At 32.9% G+C, this 24,428-nt stretch overlaps 2 protein-coding genes and 1 long non-coding RNA gene across 3 annotated transcripts; all 3 read right to left on the bottom strand.

Annotated features, from left to right (window-relative positions):
* Positions 1–5,917: 5,917 nt before the first annotated feature.
* On the bottom strand, positions 5,918–6,271 carry LOC123664395. Its single transcript, XM_045598941.1, has one exon. The coding sequence runs from the start codon at positions 6,269–6,271 to the stop codon at positions 5,918–5,920; it is 354 nt and encodes a 117-aa protein (XP_045454897.1).
* Positions 6,272–9,074: 2,803 nt separating this feature from the next.
* On the bottom strand, positions 9,075–10,135 carry LOC123664567. The gene is made up of 3 exons (XR_006744841.1): positions 9,680–10,135; positions 9,286–9,441; positions 9,075–9,228 (listed from the first exon to the last, which is right to left on the bottom strand). It is a non-coding gene; the product is annotated as an uncharacterized LOC123664567 (long non-coding RNA).
* Positions 10,136–11,469: 1,334 nt separating this feature from the next.
* Positions 11,470–24,134, bottom strand: LOC123664556. Its single transcript, XM_045599087.1, has 12 exons — positions 23,852–24,134; positions 23,693–23,742; positions 20,890–21,048; positions 20,335–20,454; positions 19,301–19,438; positions 18,441–18,637; positions 17,803–18,005; positions 16,553–16,781; positions 15,990–16,139; positions 15,656–15,733; positions 12,213–12,336; positions 11,470–12,128 (listed from the first exon to the last, which is right to left on the bottom strand). Exons 1-12 carry the CDS (start codon positions 23,903–23,905, stop codon positions 11,960–11,962), a joined length of 1,671 nt encoding a protein of 556 aa, XP_045455043.1. The 5' UTR covers positions 23,906–24,134; the 3' UTR covers positions 11,470–11,959.
* Positions 24,135–24,428: the final 294 nt, after the last annotated feature.

Here is a 24,428-nt window from a genome sequence, read left to right as displayed (position 1 = left end):
AGCAAGAAGGTGCCATATTCTAATATGCTACGTATTAATGCGTTATATATCAATTTTAAGTAAAAAGGATGGGCACCCCACCATACACCTGCAAGACATCTCATAATATTTAAATTTCTCTCACATCTATTTATAATAAAATTAAAGTGAGGAGTTCCTGAAAGCTTTTCGTCTAAAATAATACCTAAAAATTTATGATGGTTTTTTTGCGGTATAATACTATTGTCATAAGTCACGTGAAGTAATGGAGCTCTACGCATTCGATGAAAAAGAACGACGGAGCTTTTTGATGGTGATAAATCGAGACCATGATTATCTAACCACCGTTTAAGATAACACAGAGATTCCGTTAATTTCGCAGACGCATCATCAATATTATTACCTTTTATGTATAAAAGTAAGTCATCCGCATATTGCAAAACATCAACATTCTTGTCAATTGCTAAATCTAAATCATGGGTATACAAATTGAACAACAAGGGGCTTAAAACTGACCCTTGAGGTAAACCTTTGGTGAGGATTCTTAAATATTTTTGGTTATTATTGTAAAAAATAATTGATCTATCAGTAAGCATATTTATTATAAATGAAATAATTTTGCTGGGGATTTTAAGACTGAATAATTTTTGTCTTAGTATTGATACAATGACATTATCATAGGCATTCGACAGATCTAGGAAGGCTGAAAGCACAAATTTATTTACAGAAAAAGCTAATCTTATATCCGAAGTATATATACCTATATTGTCGTACGTGCTTTTATTTCGCCGAAAACCAAACTGGGACGAAGAAAGAAGAGAGTTACTTTCTACGAACCACTCAAGGCGATTTTTAACTAAATGCTCAATTATTTTTAAAAGGACTGATGAAAGAGCTATGGGGCGATATGAGGATGGGAGGAGAGGATCCTTGTTTGTTTTTAATATAGGGATAATAAGTTGACATTTCCATTCTAATGGGATATTGCCAGACTGAAAAATAGTGTTTATTATTTTTAGGTATATTGTCAAACTATTGTCATTAAGATGGGAAATAAATGAGTAATATATACCATCAGGTCCAGGGGCAGAGTCTGAAACATAAGATAATACATTTTTTAATTCCGTTTTGCTAAAGGAAGAATTTAATCCTGGAGATTCGTCACGTTCGTCTGCTATGCTATTTTTGTCTAATAGGTTAATATTTATGTTAACTGTTGGAGGAGCAAGTTTATCTAGAAAATCATTTGCTATACTGCTGGGGAGTGATACAGAATGGGTTGTATTATATGCTGACTTGAATCTTCTTATCTTTTTCCATACATCTGATGGAGGAGTATGAGGAGATAAGGAGGAGCAGAAATTTCTCCAACCATCACATTTTTTTCTTTTGAAAAGTAATCTAGTACTGTTTACAATATTTTTTAATGACAGATAGTTTTCCAAACACATATTGTTATTATATTTTTTTTCAGCCTGTTTTCTTTTTTTTATAGCATCCGTACAATCTTTATCCCACCAAGGTGGACTAGGAATATGAGAACTTTCATTTTTCACTGGGAAGATTTCATTAGCACTTTCAATCAAGACATGCGTGAAAACAGGAGCATCAATAAGTGCATCATTAGACAATAATTGTAGCAATTTTGTATCTACTTTATTACTAAATTGCTCCCATGTTTCTGGTGTAACATTATTAAGATTATATCTAGGGAGCAGTTTTATGTTCTGTTTTGGTATATTTACATTATTAAAAGCACAAGAAGTGATTACAGGAAAATGATCACTTCCATAGGTTGAACTTAATACAGAACATGTTAATTGTGGCACAAACTGTGGTGAACAAATAGTTAGGTCCACCACGCTTTTACCTTCAAAAGGCAGAGTCCGCCTAGTAGGCTCTCCAGAATTAATAATACACAAATTATTTACATCAAGAATATCTAAAAGCTTTTTACCATAACTGTTACTTACTGAACTACCCCAGGACTGATGCTGGCAGTTAAAATCCCCTGTTATTATTAATGGCTTTGGAAGTGATGCTAAAATATTATTTATTTCATTTAAAATATTATTAGAAATATGAGAAATATATACAGACACAAAAGATATGTTATGTACACTTATAGCTAAAATAGAAAGTTCAGAACTATGTACAGGAATATTAATTAAATTAAAAGGAACGTTTTTCTCAATGAGAAAGGCTACTCCGCCAAAACCATCTAGTCTATCTTCTCTGATGGTATTATAATTACGAAACCTAAGATTATTACTTGGCCTAAGCCAAGTTTCTGAGATAGAAAATAAAAAAGGTTTATAATTATTTAATAAATAAATTATGTCGTTTTTTTTATTAATTACACTTCTGGCGTTCCACTGTATTATTATCTGGGAACTGTCCATTTTGAATTATATTTACGATACACTGTATTAAAGGGGCAACGATGGACGGTAAACTTTTGTTGTTTTGTAAATAACTTTGTAATAGTGAAAGCACATCTGAAATTTTGGCAAAATCATTTTTAGAGTTAATAATATCTATTGGAGTTGAATTTTTTTCAAATTCATTAAATGAAAATTCTTTTATTATATTTTTATGAGCAATTTTATCATAACCTATATTAGGCTTAATAGGATCCCGAGGTCTAGATATAAATGTTTTTTTGTATGATTTATTAGGATTTTGGCTAATATTTACTTCTTTACTGACTTCTGAATAAGATTTGTATGACGTTGGTATCTCTTTATTAGCCTCTGCATATGATACACACTTTTCAGCCATATGTACTTTAATAGATTTTTGCCTATTGAATTCGGGGCACGCTTTACTATTTGCCATATGGTTGCCAGAACATAAACAGCAAAAATAATTATCATCATTGGCATTGCATGATTCTGATGTGTGCTCCTGACCACACTTTAAACACCTAGGCTTAGACCTGCACTGCAATTTTGTGTGTCCATAACGACAACATTTGTAGCATTGGATTGTGGGAAAGATGTAAAGCTCGACTGGAAGAGAATTGTAACATATAAAGATTCTTTTTGGGAGGACCCTGCCATCAAAATAAATTACTACTGATTGTGTGGGCTTCCACACAGTAGCGCCTTCAACAACAGTTTTGTAATTTAAACGTCTAACCTTTACAACTTTACCACAACCAATAGGTGTAGAAATATTTTTTATAATTTCTTCTGGGGACCATTCTATTGGCACACCCCTAACGATACCGATTCTAATAACATTAAAAGATGGTATAAAAGCGTGATAACTATTTTCAAGAAGCAGGCTATTATTTAAAAAAGAATTCGCATCTTTAAAATTATTAAATGCTACAGAAATTCGGTTTCGTCCTATCTTTTTCAAGCTGCCGTTAATAATATTATATATTTTATTTTTCATAAGGAAATCTCCGAATGTGATTGGGTGTAAAATCGTTCCATCGTTATCACCTTTTGTAATTTTTTGAACATGAATTAAATATGGAGACACGTCATTTTCATTATAAATATTTCTGCCTATGGGATTTTTAGATACAGTGTTCTCAGGTTGGAGCTGTGATTGTGGTACCGAAACGGGGACATTTTTATTATTTTCATTTTTGTTCGTCTCATCTGATTTCTCAGACTCCGAACAATGACAACCAACTTTTTGGTTTCCCGCGTTTTTTCTAACTTTTTTATTACATTGTTTGCAAATTTTGTGAAGACGAGATCTCTTAAGTGGCTTTTTAGTCATAGAGTGATCAGTTTCTATACTTGATTCATCGTAATCAATAGTAATAAAATTGCTAGGTTGCGGAATATATTGAGAATTAAAATCATTCCCGCCACCCGGGTCCGGAGGTTCGTTCATTCTATAAATATTTACATAAACTTACCGAAAATAGAAGAAAAACAAACTAAATACAAAACTAAAACTAAATAACTAAATATATACACTTTACACCTGATCTGAACTATATTTAAAATAATTTTAGCAGTAGCAAGAAAAAACACAACCGCGCGCGTTTAAGTTTCCCGCTCGTTCTCGACAAATAGAATTGACCTTAACATACATTCGTATTTGCCCAACAACAAAAAATAATGTGTTGATAAAAAAAATTATAAAAATAATTTTATAAAGCAAGTAAAAGCCCAGGTTATTATTATATTAAAGAACAAGTTATAAACAACACAGTTAAATATAATTAAAATCGATGAGTACGAAAATCGTCATGTATAAAGCTTGTTTTCAATTCTTGCCCATTCCAAATGAGCTCAATAACTTTGATCATAAAAGAATTTATAAATAAAAAAAAATTATTACTCGAAGGTGACAAAAAAGCATGGGTCCGCCTGATGGTAAGTGAATTTGTACGTATGTAGTTTATGCACGCCTGCAACAGCGAGAGCATTGCAAACATGCTACCAAGCCTATCCGTAACCTTTCCCAGGGACCTGGCTACATACCTTACTCACCACTAGTCACCACAAGAACATAACACAACTTGATATCAACATGATTTAACTATGATCTTCTGTAAGCCTCCTTGATCTTCTATAAACACTTCAAGGTTCCCAGTCGGGTTTGTCTAAATTTTGAGCAAGATGATATGAAATATATAATTTGCTATTAACCATCAATTCAAGAAAAGAAGAGGAATTTGGAAACAAGAAGAATTTGGAAGGAAATAAACTACAAGGATGTACAACATGGACAAACGTAGACCAAATTTGTATAGATCTGTCTCTTATAATTCGGTATGAGTTTTCTCTGCATTTGTCCATATTTTTATGAGGTTTATGAGATATTTTCAATAGGGAACGTATTTGCAATGGAAGTTTACGAAGTTGAGACAGAAAAGGGTTGTAGTTTTAATTAGGCTTTAATCAAGAAGTTTAGCAATGTTAGAGAAAAGTTGGCACAAAGTTCATTAAAAGGTTGATAATTAATACTAGGGTTCCGATAACACGGAACTGCCGATTATTATTACACCTTTGGTTGATTCGAAAAATACACTCGCGTGCAACTGAATCGAATCACGCCGTATATTGGGTATAAAAGTTCGATTTTTAGGAAAATGGCTTATCCGATTTTCTTGTTTTTTTTTTTTTGTTTGAAAGCCTAATCTTTTCTCTTAAAAAATACTATCCTAATAAGAAAAATCGGTTGAGTATTTATTGATAAAATTTAATTTGACAGAAATGCATAAAAATGAAGAAAAATGAAAACAACAACATAAGTAATGAATGAAAAAAATATTTTTGATAAAAATAAGAAAATGAAAATTTTCAATACTTTGTATTGCCTCCCCTAGCTTTTATAGCGGCTTGCATGCGATTTTTCATTGATTTTAACAATTTTTGATAAAATCTTGAGGTATCGTATTCCATTCCTCTAGCGCAGTTTTGAGCTCGACGATGCTTGATGGAGCCGTATCTCTAGCTAGCACCCTCCGTTTGAGCTCGTCACATAAATGCTCAATGCAATTCAGATCAGGACTGAGGGCTGGCCACATCATCGTCTCAATTTACACCTCTTGAAGAAACTGGCGAGTAACACTTGCTGTATGGCACCGAGCATTATCATGAATCAATAGAAAATCTTCTTCTATGTACCCTGCATAAGGTACAACATCATCGAGGAGAATGTTTTCCACGTACTTTCGAGCTGTTAGACCACCACTCCGACCACCACCAGGCACGAAAACAAGCTCGGACGCTCGCCCATATAATATTCCAGCCCACATCATGACTGAATCACCGCTATATGATACTGTTTCAGCGAAACAGCATTGCGAGAACCGTTCTCCTGGACGCCTCGACTCGGTATCTTCCGTCGTTGCCATGGAGACACGTTCTGATCTCGTCAGTCAACAGGATGGAGCTCCATTGCTCAATAGTCCAATTGAGGTATTCACGAGCAAATTGAATTCGGGCTTGACTGTGAGTTGCGGTCAGTTTCTGACTGGCCGTTTAGGAGATAAATTGGCTTTCTTCAGGCGTCTCCTAATTGTCCACTGACTGACAGCCATTCCTCGAACCCTTCTGAGCTCATGTTGCACATCAACGCCTGTGAGATGACGATTTCTCAACGAAGTTGAGACAATGAAGCGGTCGTCCGTCTCAGATGTGCTCCAGTGTCTATTGGTTTGTGGTCTCCGAACGAAACCACCAGTTTCTTGAAACCTTCTGTATACTCGTGAAACAGCTGATTGGCTCATGTTAAGTTCACGAGCGACTTGCCGTTGATTATGGCCCGCTTGCAACAAAGCTACAACTTGGGCCGCTGCTTCTGAGGTAGTGTCCATTGGATCGCGATTAAAATACTGGGAGCTTAAGATGTGTATCTGTCAACGTCTGACGAGTGACTGACAAGAATTTTTTTTTTCGAAATTTAAAAATATTAAATATTATTATTTATTTAAATTAACTATTTTATAATTAAAATTATAGTGACTGAATAAAGTTTTTATTTGTCTTTAAATATAACGTGAAACAACTCTTATGTTACAACTACTGAACTACTTCCGACTCCGACTCTGACTCCAGTTCCGATAAATTATCTCCTTTACATCTATAATTTTATTTATTTTATTTTTATTTATTCAATGTTCAGCGTATATATTCAAACGAATACACTAGATGTGATTTCGTTAGGCCATATATTTACATAAATCACTATTCCAAAAACTGTTTATTTAATTTTTAAATTATAAAGAAAACTGAACAAAATAGTACAAAACTGCATATATTTCTTACGAAATTAAACTTAACAATCTTCCGAGAATTAGCCTAATCTAATAAGATACAAATTTATAGATGTACATGGCTAATACTATGCTATATATATCCAATAAATGACCACAATAATAATAAAAAAATACATTTGACCCACGACCCTTCGTGACGTGTCAGCCAAACAATCTCTTTGGCATGATTTTGCACACATATCGCGCCAGACTTATACCTATATGCCAACCGTCATTCATAGATATTAATGCCAAAGAGAATCAAGCTTTCGGAATAGATCGGCAGGCCAGTTAAGCCAACGCCTGGGACTAATAAAATTGCTTTAACTTATCACAATAATACCGTAACCAAGTACATATTAAAAGCATATATTACATTTTTATTACTACAAATTTACAAACTACCTCAATATATTATAATCTAACTTAATAACTAAATATCCGATTCCTATATTAAAACGATTCTTACGAAACGTTCAAATTCGATAACGACGTTTTAAGTTGAACGGTTCGCAAGCAAACGAGTTTTTAAATATAGGAACAGGGCTTAAGTAAATATCGATGTAGTAACTAAAAACTAAAAATCCACCAATTTGGCGAGTTGATTTCAGAAATCGTTGTCGTGGTTTAATAAAAAAAAAAAAAAAAAAAAGTATTACGTAATCTTTTTATACTAGAAAACAAAGTTCAACTTTTTATATGCCAATATCAAGTCTACGAACAAAAGAAAAAAGCAATTAGACTAAATGCTGCCAGACTATATTTTATGTTATTTGGTAATTACATAGTTTCAGTAGTTTAGTTTCAATTTAATGTATAAAAATCAAAACTTTAAATTTAAATTTTAAAGTAAATAGGTACACATTGACGACAATTTAATTTCATCTTAGACATTGTTCATTATTTTTTTAAATGCTACAAATCCAAATACAAAATAAATAAATACAAATGACATACATGAATTTATAATGCTTTTAATATAAAATGGGCTATTTGACAATGTGAAAAATAAAGTATAAATTGCTGTTATCGGTATATATTATGAGTTTAAAAGTGGTTATTCATTAATATAAGTTGAAAAAAATAATTAATTTAAAAATCAATAAATACAAATTCATTTTTTTAAGCGTATGTCACGTGACACAGAACGTTCCCGATTGGTCGAGTTTATGATGACGTCACTTGCCTGTAACCGCATTTACCTGCTTGTTGTGTTTAAATGCTTTCGAATGTGTTTTAAAAGAATATCCTATTTTATCCATTGTTTTTGTGTGATTTATTTGCAATATTTTACAAATTCTGTCAGCTTTATCATGGACAACGATTTTCTAAAAGCAGACAGCAGAAACCTGCCCCAAGTCGACGCAATCATGGTCGGATTAATTTTCAAAAATAATTCCGATTTCTTTGCTTCGGAACTAAATAATTGTGTTTACTCGCAAACGAAAAAAAAACGACTCCAATTATATCGACAAGTTGTAGTAGTAGTGTGTCGTACAACGCAAGTAGACAAATAAATTAACAAACGCACTAGTCGTCACTACGACTTTCGCGGGTTTCTCTCGATTTTTCTAGGATTACATCATCAGATTATAGTTTCCTTATCATGGTACCACACTTGGGATATCTCCTTTCCAACAAAAAAAGAATTATCAAAATCAGTTATCAAAACAGCAAAGTATAATGACAGTTCAGCGGTAATTTAAATTTTATCATAAAAAAGTAAAATAAAATAATGATGAACTTCACCGCAAGCAATAATTTTTATAGGTTATATTATAAACGATGACAGTCTTTTTATAAAATTTTGATTGACTTTGTTGACAGGAATAAAAATAAAAAAACGTTTTTTTTTTTTTTAATTTATTCACCGAAGGGAATAGTTTTATTTAAAACTCCCAAATATAAATTAATTAAAACAAACAGTCATTCAAAAATTATCTTCAAGGTCAGAAAAAGTACTATTTAATTTAATTTTTTTCAAGCATATTCATATTTAATATATGTTCATGTGGTATGTGGGTGTGTTTATGTATTAAATGAACTAAAAAATAGCAGTCAACAGGGATTCCAATATACATCATTGGCTTTTTTATGTAAGTGCAAAGTATTCTGCATACATTTCATTTTTTAACATCTTCATTTATCCATGTAATGTTCGTACTGGATTCAGACACCTTTGATGGAGTAGCTGTAAGTCAGGAAGAATCTTGTTGCAAAGGATTTTCTTTATATTAGATTTTACATCATCCACCAAGCTGATCCTTTTCTATATATTAATAGCACCAGATGTAGATGGCTTTTTTGGCAAAAGCATAAATTCATTTACAATGGAGAAGTATAACTATACAAAACAGTAGTATTGAGAGGAGAAATAGCTGTATCTCTTGTTAGGGGCTTAGTTTGCACTCTCTTGCTTCTCGTACGCACTTTATTTATAAAATGACACTGGACTGATTTTTCTACTATTACAACAGGTTCTGTTAACATACTTTTCTCACATTTTTGGGATAATTCTGAAATAAAAAACTATTAATTAATTTATAAATTATTTAGAAATTATATGATATTACTGTCTTAGTTAATTGGAATAAAACTCTGGAAGCGTAGAAATAATTTCAGTATGCTGTAGAGACTAAGTTTGCATACTTTTTGTACAAGTTTCGATTGCAGTAGCAGTAGGCTTATCATTGTTTATTTTAGGTTGTTGAATATCTTAACTTTTCCATCTGTAACAAACAAGTTTGTCAGGACCTTTAAGTGTAATACTTTTTGAAATCATAAGTCTGTAGTTACAATTTGTAATTAATATTATGGAAAACAGCAGAAATATTTTACTAGTGAAGTGAATTGCACAAGACATTCTGTTAAAAACATTAGTGGTATTATAACCTCAAATCAATACAAATTATTTACATTCAGAATGTAATAAATTATTAAAAATATATAAATATTATGTTTACTTACATCGAAAAGGTCTTCACAGGAGAAAATATTTGTACTATTCGCTATGTAATAATCCTTCCGAGAAAGTTGCAACCACTTTCGGCGCACTTTGACATTCTTTGGAACACTTACGAATAGTTTTTATGGAGTATTTATCGACGTATTCGTACATTTTGGAACTGCACACCATTTGTAACTTATTTTATTACATAAATCACTGTTATAATAACACTTTCTTTTTTTTGTTTGCAACAAATGTATGTAAACGACAGGTGCCACAGATCAGACTACAGGCAAGTGACGTCACCGACCCCGTTGCAGCGCCATATTGTCAAAATAGCGTATTGGCGAGATATTTAAATGTTGTACTTTTCGTTTGATATTTTTCAGCAAATATGTACAAGAATTAAAAAAACAAGCTATTACTGGGTTGTTTAATATCTACTTAATAAGATAAAATTGATTTTGAAAACCAGTCAAATAGCCTATTATGTTTAATAGACTACAAAACTTTTAAATATAGTTTCGCTAAAATATTAAGCTAATAAAATGCACTAAATATACTTTTACACACATCAACATATTAGGTGATTATTATCAAACTCTAATAGGCATATAATCATAGACAAAATAATCATAGACAAAATTATAAATAAAAACGTTTTTAAAATTTCTTATATAATTATGACAGGTATCTAATTTTTGGTTTATTTTCTTAATGAGCATAATTTCTTAGATTTAGTTGAACTTAAAGAGTGATTCTGCGAATAAATTTAATAGCTGCATTAAGTAGGATCGTTTTGATTTTAACTAAAGGGCAAGAGTTTCTTTAAATATTTTCACATCATCTCAAACATTATTCAATTAAATTTAATTACATACATCACAGTTTTATAAATTCATCTTCACTCCTATATCGTTGGAGCAAGATAGAAAGATAAAGCTATATTCACATACAGTATACACTTACCCACATTAGTGTCATCTAATTATTTTATTGCAGTTAGTGTGCGTTATTCTAATATTCAAAGTTTACATAGTACGAGCTAATCCTTAGCTGGCTTATTATATGTTAATTTATTAATACTTAAAATTATAGCAATGTTTTCTTCATATATATTTTATCTCCATTTAAAAAAGGTTAATTTTTTTTTTTTAGTCATGAACCATTTAAAGATAGGATTTCTTCAGTTTTTTTTTTTTAATGAAGATACTATTATTATTTTCTTAAGAGAGCCAGCCTACTATAGTTTTTGGTAAGAAATATTGCATCAAAGTTATCTCAATCTAACAAAATGCCTTTAAAAATTGTATATTTCAAATAATTTTACACATTACATATTTTAATAATTACAATAATAAATAGAATATTTTCTGTACAAATTATTCGAAATTTAATCAATCTTAATTAATACAATTACATTCTATCAAAGCCATTGTTTATTATTAGTTTTACCAGGCTACTTAGATTCTTAAGCCTAGTTTTATTAGACACATCTTCGAAACGTTACGCATATTTGCATCATATTGCATGTTTGTAACTTAACGCATGTTTGAAACAACACGTTTGAAACAACACATGTTTGAAACAACATGTTTGAAACAACACATGTTTGAAACAACACATGTTTGAAACATCACATGTTTGAAACAATACATGTTTGAAACAACACGTTTGAAACAACACATGTTTGAAACAATACATGTTTGAAAAAACACATGTTCGAAAGATAAAACATGTTTGAAACAAAATGCATGTTAGAAATTGAACGATCTTAAGCTTAAAGAATCGTTATTTAAAAATAACTGACTTTTTATTCAAAATGAATTTTTATTCAAAACCAAAGATGTAACCTAGAGTTAGTACCTCAACTACCTTTTTCTATCATTTATTGCTAGGCGAGAAATTGGTGTTTTTATTTTTATTAATTTAGACCATGTACGTTTGGTTATATAACGCTCATTTTAAGCTTGTTATATAATTCATCTCCTAGTTAGTTACTGCTAGTGGGAAAGAATCGACGTGTTGTGCCAGCACGAGTTTTTACGATTTGACGAGGCAACCAGAATGTTACGATGCCTAATAAGTCTCAACAATAGGTACACTAATTAATTGACAGATCTGCGAAACATCCTCTACATTTTTCCAAAAACTGATCTTCCGAAAAGTTTGAAAGATTTTTGCAATTGGTTCTCACTGCGGGTTTAATGTGCGTGTTGTGTAGCTCCGGTACTTTACTAGAATACATATACAGTGCTGATGCTGAGTGTGATGTATGATATGTGCCATCTCGCTCACTCCTACGCAGTGAGAGCGAGACAGTACTCGGAGAGCGTCTTCAGCCCACTGCGCCCAGCGACTCGGACATTGTACGCACTCACTGCGGGGTTGATGTGTGCGTTGTGTAACTCCGACACTTGTGTGGAACAAGCAGCTGCCGGATCACCAGAACCAGATAAACTGCCTAACCTAATAAAATAAGAAAAAACTGAATAGGATTTGGTACTTACTAGTAAGACCTCGATGAGACATTTACAAACATCGCAAACTTACCAGAACTCATTCCCCGGATGCGCATTGCCGTCCCACGGGTACGTCATGACAAGCAGTTTGCCCGCATGATCGCCTGTTAAACGGGCAGACGGTTCTCTGTTTTCCATCTGTACGTTTATACCACCTAAAAGTACATGGTAACCAATTTTATTACTATTCCATAGCTAGATTAAATAAAATCAAAAGTAATAGAATTTGAATTCGACAGACAGATATCCTACGACCATTTGTTCAAATTTAATTTATTTAAAGCGTGGTGTTTGTTATGCCGAAGATAGGAAGCAGCGTCTTCGGTGCGACAAAGCCAGCCCTGCGGTCACCAACCCGCCTGCCCAGCGTGGTGACTATGGGCAAAACACATGAGTTCACGCATTTTTGGCACGAACTTGTGGAGGCCTATGTCCAGCAGTGGACTGCAATAGACTGGAATGATGATGATGATGTGGTGTTTGTTAGAGTTTATTGTAAATATTATAACATAAGCACAAGCGAAAATACATAGATCTGGCGAAAGAAGAGTTAATTTTCACAATAGCATTGTAATATTGTAAAAAGGTTTTTCCCAGGCTAAATTAATTTCTCTAAAGATCAGGATTCTATCAAATAAACAATAGTAACTCTTAGGCTAAGCGCGCACTGGCGGCCAGGCCACAGCGGCCAGTATTGCGACCAGGCCGCGAGTGTCGCGACCAGCCGCAAGCGTCGCTCCCAAGCCATAGCCCATAACGATATAATTTGAACACTCCGTAAACATCTATCCGCTGCGACCAGTGCGCGCACACTAGCGCACGATCGTACAATTTTTCGAATCTCGATGGCCGCGGCGGCCGCTGGCCGCTCGCGGCCATGTGCGCGCTCTATGCCTAAGCGCGCACTGGCGGCCTGGCCGCAGCGGTCGGGCCGCGGCGGCCAGCGAAATGTATGTACATCGTATCATAGAGCGCGCACTTGGCCGCGAGCGGCCAGCGGCCGCCGCGGCCAACGAGATCATTGCGGCGTACCTGCGGCTAGCCGGCCGCCGCGGCCATCGAGATTCGAAGAATTGTACGATCGTGCGCTAGTGTGCGCGCACTGGTCGCCGCGGATAGACGTTTTAACTGTTTACGGAGTGTTCAAATTATATCGTTATTTATATTGAAGCACTCTGTACATGACACTGACAATTTGGGCTTGGGAACGACGCTTGCGGCTGGTCGCGACACTCGCGGCCTGGTCGCAATACTGGCCGCTGTGGCCTGGCCGCCAGTGCGCGCTTAGCCTATGATACGATGTACGGGCCGCGGCGGCCAGTGAAATGTATGTACATTTCACTGGCCGCCAGTGCGCGCTTAGCCTAAGCGCGCACTGGCGGCCTGGCCGCAGCGGCCGGGCCGCGGCGGCCAGCGAAATGTATGTACATCGTATCATAGAGCGCGCACTTGGCCGCGAGCGGCCAGCGGCCGCCGCGGCCAACGAGATCATTGCGACGTACCTGCGGCCAGCCGGCCGCCGCGGCCATCGAGATTCGAAGAATTGTACGATCGTGCGCTAGTGTGCGCGCACTGGTCGCCGCGGATAGATGTTTTAACTGTTTACGGAGTGTTCAAATTATATCGTTATGTCTTTGACTGACTGACTGACAATTTGGGCTTGGGAGCGACGCTTGCGGCTGGTCGCGACACTCGCGGCCTGGTCGCAATACTGGCCGCTGTGGCCTGGCCGCCAGTGCGCGCTTAGCCTAAGGCTTAATCTCATTACTTCATATCTTACCACTTAACAGAATTCAACATGTATCAATAAACGAAACAAATTCTTTTGGGTGCATGTTAAAAATGAGCGTTCAACAGGGATCAATTCCAGGTTCTTTTATTTTTCTAATATACATCAACGATCTGTCACTTTATGTTAAGAATATTTATGATGCAGTGTGTGCTTATATTTTAAGTTGGTACTAAAAAAGTAAATTATGACGACGTAAAGCTACTTTATCGCGATGTAAGACTGGTTTACAACAAACAACGTGGTTTTGAATGCAAAGAATACCAAAGGAGAATGCGACTTTTGGGCCAAAATGTAATGAGTAGAGATATTGTTTAAAAAATTGGTCATATTTTTTTATTTTAAAATATAAAATATCACCTCAATTCTGAATCTAGAAGCGGAGAAATTTGAGAAAGATAGTTTTCATCAAATTATTTGGGTATCGATTCCACTATAATCGATTACAGAATTCAAAAAGAAAATGTTTGCACTAGTTAATTAACTCAAGATATTTAGATGCATAATTAAAGCTGTAAACAATAACGTGTATTTAAATAAAGTTACATTAATATCGAAAATATCAATTAATATTTGATAAACCAAAATGATTATCGATTTCGTATCGATTTAAAATAAATCATATTTTTAATGACAGCTTTGACAGCTTACTAACAGTAATACTGTGTCCGTCACTCGTTTAGTGTTTACTGTTTTCCGATGCATTCTGAGTCCATTCCTGATATTTATTTATGGTTTCAAGTGTATATCAATATTTGTAATGAGTTTTCAAACAGTCTTTACTAAATATAACAAACATTAATGCTACAAGAACTTAGTGATCGGGTTTTTTATAGACATTGTAACATAACCTCACTTTTACAAAAAGTCTAATAACTCCACTCTCAGATAGCCAAAATAAAGATAATTTTCAGCGAGGGATCAATAAGCCTAAATGCATTAATTTATACCATTTTCATTTCATTACATTTTGGCCCAAGAATGTATGGAATCGCATCATTCTCCTTTGTTGTGTTGTTTTCATCATCCAAATTATAATTTAGAAGTCAATAATGAGTCTTATTATAAATGACGCCAAATTTCTATAGAGTAAATTGGGATTTAAAACTTCAGTCTTAAATAAAGTTAATGATCCTTCTTTATTAATCGAAAAATATAGACCCAATAAATACCCTAAGAAATGTTCGAAACTCAAAAAAAAATTGTTATAACGAATGCCAGAAAATTTTACGGAGCTAGAATGTTAAGCACCATTTTACCCTTATTATATTGGTGAACATATATTAATGAACTTTCCAAAGACCGACAAAAGTTATACCTGGACAAACGCAAATATAGAAGATCACTAAAAGAACATTTATTGAAATCTTTAAACGTTTAATATTCACAAAACTTTGGTAATTACCTTAGTACTAAACTCCTACAAAAATACCAAATTTCCAAGTCATACAAATGCTTGTTCACTGTATTCCCCATAGTACTAATTAAAATTAAAATTATTTTTAATTCTTAGTCAATTTACAATCGGTATCTGTTTTAATTGATTTACACTATCAAAGGCTTTGAAAAAATCAAGTAACGATTTTTTAATTGCCAATTCAAAGTAACAAATATAAGTTGTTTTTATAAATGTACATTTATTCCATGTTCTGTTATTAATAAAAAACAACAAATATGACCTTTACCTTTAGGATGTCGTTTGCTTTCGAAGAAGATACATTTTTCTACCGGAGAATCGCTCTGCACTGGATTTGTAAATAATGCTAAAAACATATGTTTATAGACCATATAACTCAACACTTTTACACCAAAAAATTTTACTTTTTATATGAAAAAAAATCATATGACTAAAGAATATAGAAAAAGTACCTATTAAAAAAAACTAATAATTGTACTTATAATATAAACCTTTAATCTTTCCGAAATTTCGGATTTTCATTCATGATTCGGATGTGTTATTCCTTTTTTGAATATAGGATGTAAATGAAAATTTGCAATATGTAAGCATATTTCTCTCACCTGTTATACCGGGGCTAGTTTTAATGTAAGCGAAATTGACATCAGAAACATGATTAATAAGATCCTTCTTGAGAAATGATCGTATCCGCTCTAGGAATGTTAAGACGTACACATCTGGTTGATGTGGTGATATTTTCCACACACCAAGACCTATAAAACGATTAACTAATTTTACAACTTTAAAAACAATTGCGTGAACTTACAAAAGTAACTTATTACCTTTTTTAAAGGAAATAAGATTCATTAATAAAAACGAAGACTTAGACATTAGTCAGACATTAGTCAGAACTACTATGATCGTTTATTTAATACCACTATACAGGTTAAAATCGGAATACTGATCATAACTACTGAAATCAAAAGGTGTTCTAAAGGTAGCCTACGCCTGTTATAATTTATATAATAAATAAACAACAAGTATCTATACACTATCTATGATTTTGTCCGCTATATTTTTATTTACTACCCAAAGTACTGTTCAAATCTTATCAAAATTAAGTCAATGATATAAAAAACCACATAAAGATGCTATTTCAAAAATGAACCAAAGCAAATCCACTTACCACATCCTATAACATTGACGAAAGCACTTTTCCCAGCTTCCTTTGCTCTATGATCCGCTTCTAGTAAAGTACTTTCAGCTAAAATACTAATTCTCTTGTAGTATACTTCGTTATCAAATATGTCGTCAGTGCCAGGTCGTTTGATATATCTGTCCATGTATTGTTTTACTTCGTCTTTTTCTTGTATGTTTATATATGATGATAACTCTTCGTATGTGTAGCTGTGTACCTACGATTTTAAACTGGATTTATTTTTCTTTTTCTTGGAAAAATTGAATGTAAGTGTTAGTCAGTCATCAGTTCAGCCTATTGCAATCCACTGCCGAACATAGGCCTCCCTAAATTCGCGCCAGACATCCCGGTTTTCCGCAATCCTCATCCAGCCTACACCGGCAATCTTACGTAGATCATCAGTCCAACGGGCCGGAGGACGTCCCACACTGCGTTTGCCAAGACGCGGTCTCCACTCTAGGACCCGTCTACTCCAACGGCCATCGGTCCTGCGACACAAATGACCAGCCCACTGCCACTTCAACTTGCTAATTCTGTAGGCTACGTCGGTTACTTTCGTTCTCTCGCGGATAGTCTAATTTCTTATCCTATCTTTGAGAAAAACCCCAAGCATAGCCCGTTCCATTGCACGCTGAGCGACTTTAAACTTGTGGACCAATCCCTTCGTCAGTGTCCACGTCTTGGCTCTGTATGTTAACACAGGCAGGACACATTGCTCGAAGACTTTTGTCTTCAAGTATTGCGGAATCTTCGAAGTGAAGACTCGACGAAGCCTGCCAAACGCCACCCAGCCCAACCGAATCCTCCTATCGGAATCCTTCTCGAAGTTGTTGCGGCCTAGTTGAATAGTATGGCCTAGGTAAATATAATCCTGAACAACTTTAAGAAGGTTACCATCTACCGATACCGGTCTCGGTATGACTTGGTTGTTAACCATAACTTTCGTTTAGTCCAAGTTCATACAGAGACCGACACGTCGGGAGCACTCGTTTAGGGCAGCCAGCATTTGGCCTAACTCATCCAACGTCTCCGCAAAGATGACGATATCGTCGGCGAAATGAAGGTGAGAGATGAATTCACCGTTGACGTTGATGCCTCGTTCCCCCCAATCCAAGGTCTTAAAGACATCCTCCAACGCAGTTCTAAACAGTTTCGGTGATAGGCAAAACCCCCTATGTTAGTCTTAACTGATATGAAAATCGTTTTTTCGAATCAATCTCTTCTCAAAAAATTCTCACCTGATAGAATTCCGACCACATCTGCCTCCACATATGCTTAGCAGATTGATTATTTCTAACATACGTAGTCTTTAGAACATTTAGACAAGTGGTAGGTGTCACTTCTTCACCATAACCATGTTCCAGACAATTTTGTTGTTCAGTTATAACTATATCTTCATAATCCATTCTACCGCGCCGTTCGAAACGTGGACCTATTAAGCCTAAAATTGGATATTTCAAGCATTGATTAACTATTTTCAACTTAAAATCCTTTCACAATACATTATTTCACGTAAAAACTGGCACTGACATAAATTGCTTCCCAATCGTTAGAATCGTTAGAGTTAATAGCATCCAAAACGTTTAGAGATTCGCCTGTACTGTGTTTGGCTATATTAAAATCAATAGTTACAATAAAAACAAAATTTAATAAAAAAGTTAAATGATCCTCTAATTGTTAATTTCAAAGAATGCTAGCTTCATTTTTAAAATTACTAAGAATTTTGTATGGAAACAACACTGAAAATTTATTGAAATCTATATTGTTAGAACAAGATAAATATCTGAAAATTTTGTGATTCCATTTGATTGAAAATATGACAGTACATTAAGTTATAGAAATAGAAAACTAATTTGTATAAATTAGTTTCACTTACCAATTATAACAGCATTCTCTTCAGCGATATCTTCCTTAATGACGCCAGAATTGTGTCTTTCCCCATCGTTTATACATTCAGTGTGACCGCTAACATATACCATAGCAGACAATTTTATTTCATCGTAACTCAAACAATTTTCCAAAACGAGAGGTGGTTTCTGATGAATAGTACCTACTTGCTCCCAACCTTCTTCACTAGAATTTTAATTACATTTTTCTTTATTTGTTTTACTCTCACAACTTGGTGTACCGATTTTGATGAATATTTTTTTTTATCAATACCTGGTGCTTATTATGTGGTCTCATTTAAATTTGATCGAGATCTGACAAGTACTTTTTAGGTTATCTCTAATAATATGTATTTAATTATTTTGTTAACTACCTTCATTGTATTACTTGTCGATGGCAATTGAGGTAGATTTTGTTTCGTTTGCGAGAAAAAAGAATTATTAATCTATATGTCTATTCTAAAAAAAAGTTTAAATTTCGTTAATGTTATGATTTGAATATATTATATTGGAGAAAGACATTAATACGGTAAAAAAAAACTTGGCGTGGTATCCGAACTTTGGCAGCACTGTCGAGAAATTCGTTCAAAACGCGGGACAATCGTATGATTGAGAACAAATTTGTGAAAAATCATTAGAACAAAAATTATGGCAGTTATGATATAGTTTCTTTGCTCGATTACCCTATCACTCGCCCATATGATGTCTTACGATAGTTATAATAACGCTGTCGTCGACATATATTTTTTCATAAAATGGCCTGTTTATTAATAAAGATAATGATATAATATGTCACACTAAGGTCAATAAAGAGTAGAAAACTGAAGTAAGATGATGAATCTGTACTTACTCTTGTTCCCCTGTTAGTAGAAGATAACTATCATTTTGATTCATAAACGATACAGCTCGTTTTTGTAATATTCTGTCGATAAGTTCCGGCACTGTCATGTCTTTGTATAACGCCTTTTCGATGTTTGAACCATATTCCCTAAAATATATATAAAAATAATATGCCTTACGGTCTTACTTATAAACGTTTCTTAATTTTTAATCAATTGCTTAGCAACGGATTAGCAAAAACCTCACTTATAAACACTATTTAGCGTTAAGAAGTCGTTAAGTAGTGTTTAAATAGCCGTCAAATTTAAACACTGCCGAGGCATAGTTTAACTCCTGCTAAGCGGCAAGATGGCGGATTTCACATAAATCAGCTGTTATATTGTGACGTTTGATCTACTTACTTGCGTGTGTTTGTTAGAAAAAAAAATTATCATTCTTTGTTTGTTTCTTAACTAAGTAACAACTAATCAACGTTTATAAGTAAACAAAAGTTAAACATGGATTTGTAGCTTAAGAGCGGTTTAACTAAGCGGTGGCTAAGTATTGCTTAGCGAGAATTTTATAAGTAAGACCGTTAATGTATATGCAGAGATTTGTGACGACACGTTGGCGCACCGTCATACCACTGGCTATTTCGCTACAAGTCACAGGTTAGATCCTCGCACATGACAAATAAAAAATATTTAGCTATAACAGTTGGCTGTTATCTATGACACAAGCATTAAGTTTTTATACCATAGGGACAGAATGACCATATGTGTAATAAAATGTGTATATATAAGATTATTTTGATTCAATATTTTGACGACGCTTATGACGAACATTTGTATTGGCCATATTAGTCTTTGTCGTGGTATGGGCGTTTGTGCTTGTGTGTTGTGTGTTTTCAGACCCCCGACAAAAGAAAAAATACTACTGTGGGCTATTTATTGAGTTTAAAATATATTATTTTTTAAACTAAACCTAGTTAATTTTCTATACACTATTATGTATATTAAAAAAAAAAAACATTCAAAATCAATTTAGAAAAAACATTTTTCATACCTTTTGTATATTAGAAAGTGAGTCATTAACAGTAGTACTCTCTCATGTATTATGGGATAAGTTGATACAACGTTCTTTTTCAGTTGATCTATTGGTCTTCTTACTTTCAATTTTTCTAATCTGAAATAAGGAACAAAGCGTTACAGTTTATTAAATGTTATATAATTTAACACTAGGCATTAAACCTAACTTTGTGGGTATCTGTCAATATAGATTAGGCGTAATATAATGTATCCAGTGGCGTATTTTAAGATTCTGCGACCCAGGCTATTTTAATTTGCTGCCCCATAAATTAAGAACTTTATGTAGGTATTAGGGATGTGTTAGTTAAATAATCGATTATTGTCAGTAAAATTTTTCGACTTCTTTTAGGCCGCATATTCCATAATTTTATCATTTTTATTTTTTTTTAGTTTATATTTTTTATTTATCTATATATAAATAAAAAATGAATTTAACTATAAGAATGAGTATGAATAATTTTAGGTTTATTTTATCATTTTGAAAATAAAAATTTTATTGAACTAATCAGTTAAAATAAATCAAATTACTCACCTAACAGTTTCGATTGGGAATGGAATAGGAAAAGCTTTACTCTTCTTTATAATTTCATCAATGTTTTCAGAGGTCTGGAAAGCTGGCAGATCTATGCATTGACGTAGCAATTCATTTGTTTCCTTACTCATACTCGGGTAACACCAATCCGGTTTACACCTACAGGTCATGTATTATTAATATTATGACAAAAAAAAAAATACTATAATATTTTTGTTTTTTTTTCTGATTGTATAGTAATTTATATATTATTTTTTAATCATTAAAAAAAATAATTAAAAAAACTTCAATTTAATTAACAAATCTTGAAAGTATTTGAATTTTTTTACTACAATAATTACTAATTGAATAGGGAATTATTATTGGTATCTAATTTGCAGTTAAATTATTTAAAAATACTTCAGTATTTTTTTTAGTAATGATAATTATAATAAAACTAGCTGTGCCCGCGACTTCGTTCGCGTGGAGTTTAGCAAAAAAGTAGTTGTTCAGTTCGCAGTCATAAAATAAATAAATTTCTAAAATAAAAGTAGCCTAAGTTACTCCCTATTACATCTGCTATGTGCCAGTAAAAGTCCCATCAAAATCGGGCCAACCGTTTCAGATATTAGCCGGAACAAATAGACAGACAGAAAGACAAAAATTGTAAAAAATATTATTTTGGTATATGTACCGTGTATACATACATATGAATTTAGTAAAAAGCAGTTATTTTAATATTACAAATAGACACTCCAATTTTATTTATTTGTCTTTGTATTATATATTATTATAAAATACTAATTCAAATTAATGTTACAATGATGTATTTGAAGTTCGAAACTTATAAATACTTATTTTTTTTTTATTGGAGTACACCTACTAAGGTTTGAATTGAATAGTCACCCCATAGTGGTCAAACGGGAGTTCAGAGTTTGTATTGGGAAATAATTTAATTAATTTTATGTCATGTCCGCCGTCTTAGACTTCGAAGTAACTGCTATTTTTGCAACCAACGTCCCAAAAAACATAAATAATGATACCCATGTCAATTATTAGGTTAATTTTAGGGGTTAAATTTTGAAATATCATTCCTTATTCCTAGTATACATCATAAAAGGAAACTCTGTGCAAAATTTTAGCTTTTTAGGTCCAAGGGTTTGGGCTGGGCGTTGCTGAGTGAGACAGGATTTGTCTTTTTATATATAAAGATAAAAAATACACACATTTTTTGTATATACTTTGTTTTTATACGGCCCCATAAGCAGCCTGAATAAGAATCAGATTGATAAATAAGAAAACTATTACATACATCACACACATACATACACGGTACATCTTAAAAGAACACCAATACATGTTTTTAAATATCATAAAAATTCACATTTTTTTCTTGAAAGTTGATAAAAATGATAAAAAGACACAACTACATTAATAGATTGAAACTTATGATTTTGATTATTTTTGTCAAACTAGTAAGCAAAATCAGAGTTAAGTGATTTAGCCTGTAGAATCCTACTGATGGGTTTAGGACTTTTTCTACATGTAAGACTGTCAGAATTATTTTTTTATTAAAATTGGTCTTCAGATAACAATTACAGTACTAAAATAAAGCTAATTCTATTTTATACAAAAAAAAAAAAAAAAAAAAAAAAAACATAAACCAATAAAGCAAATAAAAAGTATATATTTACAAAAAAATTGTCACTTTAATAAGTAATCCATCAAGTACGGACAAAATGACAAGCAATGATTTACAACCAGAAACATGTACATATAAACTGCATAATTTGAAAAGTGGTACACTTTTAAGCAAAATAATTTGGATGAAAATTGATTTTTTAAAGTGAATACTAATCTAGAAAACTTTTTAAATATGCATGTAGATCATAAATTATTATAATTACTATAATACTGTAAAATTCCTATGTCCTGTATTTTACAAACCGGTACGGAAATAACTAAATGTTATACATTTTTTAACCTTTAGAAGTCATAGTAGTTATTTGTACATTTTCAATTTTATTTTATAAAAAAAAAACTTTTTTTTTATTTCAAAACTCCCTCGTCTCTTTTTTAACCGACTAAAAAAGGAGGAGGTTACTCAATATATATTATATATATTTTTTTTTTGTAAGTTCAGGGATAGCTTCGTCGTTTACAAACCGATTTTGATAATTCTTTTTTTGTTGGAAAGTAGATATCCCAGGTGTGGTACCACGATAAGGAAACCAGGACCTGATAATGGGATCCCAGAGAAATCAAGGGGAAACTATTGAAAATCCACCTAACTTTTAACTGGGTGTACCGATTTTGATGATTTTTAATTTAATCGAAAGCCGATGATTATCATGTGGTCACATTTAAATTTCATCGAGATCTGATTACAACTTTTGGAGTAATCTTTGATAATGCGTATTTACTTGACTATTTTTTCATCTACCTACATTGTATTTTGTCGATGTAATTCAAGTCAGTTTTTTTTGTTTGCCAGCAAACATAATTATAACAAAACATATATTATGTAAAAGATTAGCTGTTTTAAATGCACACATACATTTTTTACTTTGTAATTAAATTGCATGCATACTACAATCCATATTTTCTTTTAGCTTTGATTTATGTTTAAGCTAAAAAGTAATACATATCACAAATGATTTGTTCAACACACGGTACTCACGATGATAAATTATGTAAAAGTGTTTTACAATTTAATGCATATAAATACAAAAATAATTAGAATATATAATTAAAACTTAGAAGTTACCAACATTTTAAACTTGTAAGAGATTACTATAATAAGTAATATTTAATTGGAACTTACCAAGATATGTTTTGAAAATGCCGCAAAATATCCATCTTGTTTGACTGCACCTACAACAACAACAACATCCGAAATAATTTTCACGGTACGAACATACTGATGACGGTTACTTTTATAAATGTATATTTACTATTAACAGGACTAGTAATCACTTATTACCACTTGTCGGAAAATTACGCAATACGCAATAGGCAATAATTTAAGGTAAAACATGAACTTAAGAAATTTTCGTGATCCTGTGAAACAACTGAAAATCTAGTTAGTATGCACGAATTCTCTATATATTCATGAACATAGTTCGCTAGGCTTAGACGCAATTTCGTGGCTTTCCATTTACTAACACAGAGGGTCTCTGTGTTACACTGCGCAATACTGCAAAACGGCAAAACATTGACATTGACATCTACAAAGTGTTAAATGCTTCGTGTTGCTCTTGGGTTAAATGGAACAGTATACAGTACGTTCCATAGAGTAGAATAAATATTATGTGCGTTCACAGTTATTTTACCTCTAGCTCTTATGTTGGCCAATATGAGCGTTATGTTGCCATATTTAGCTCATATGACTCCTTTATATGAAATGTTAAATTTTTTATATGCAGTTATTATTAAACTATTGGTAATAATATCGATGCCTATTTTTTCTTACACAATAACATTGTAATGTTTATAATAAAATCTTTTGTTCTCAGGATGGATGAACGCATTTAAATTTTTCTTTTTAAGAAATCAGTTCG

Source organism: Melitaea cinxia, chromosome 22, assembly GCF_905220565.1.
Source record: "Melitaea cinxia chromosome 22, ilMelCinx1.1, whole genome shotgun sequence".
NCBI classification, from domain to species: Eukaryota; Metazoa; Arthropoda; class Insecta; order Lepidoptera; family Nymphalidae; genus Melitaea; species Melitaea cinxia.
Note: the sequence above shows the minus strand (reverse complement) of the source record. Positions and strands in the feature narration are given on the sequence as shown.

Excerpts from the sequence above, each read along its gene's own strand:
- LOC123664395 (XM_045598941.1), bottom strand. The coding sequence starts at position 6,271 with ATGGACACTACCTCAGAAGCAGCGGCCCAAGTTGTAGCTTTGTTGCAA.
- LOC123664556 (XM_045599087.1), bottom strand. The coding sequence starts at position 23,905 with ATGTTTTACCTTAAATTATTGCCTATTGCGTATTGCGTAATTTTCCGA. Across the intron at positions 21,049-23,692 it reads CATTTTCAAAACATATCTTG|GTGTAAACCGGATTGGTGTT; the intron begins GTAAGTTCCAAT and ends CATGACCTGTAG. Across the intron at positions 18,638-19,300 it reads CTACTAACAGGGGAACAAGA|TGAAGAAGGTTGGGAGCAAG; the intron begins GTAAGTACAGAT and ends TTAAAATTCTAG.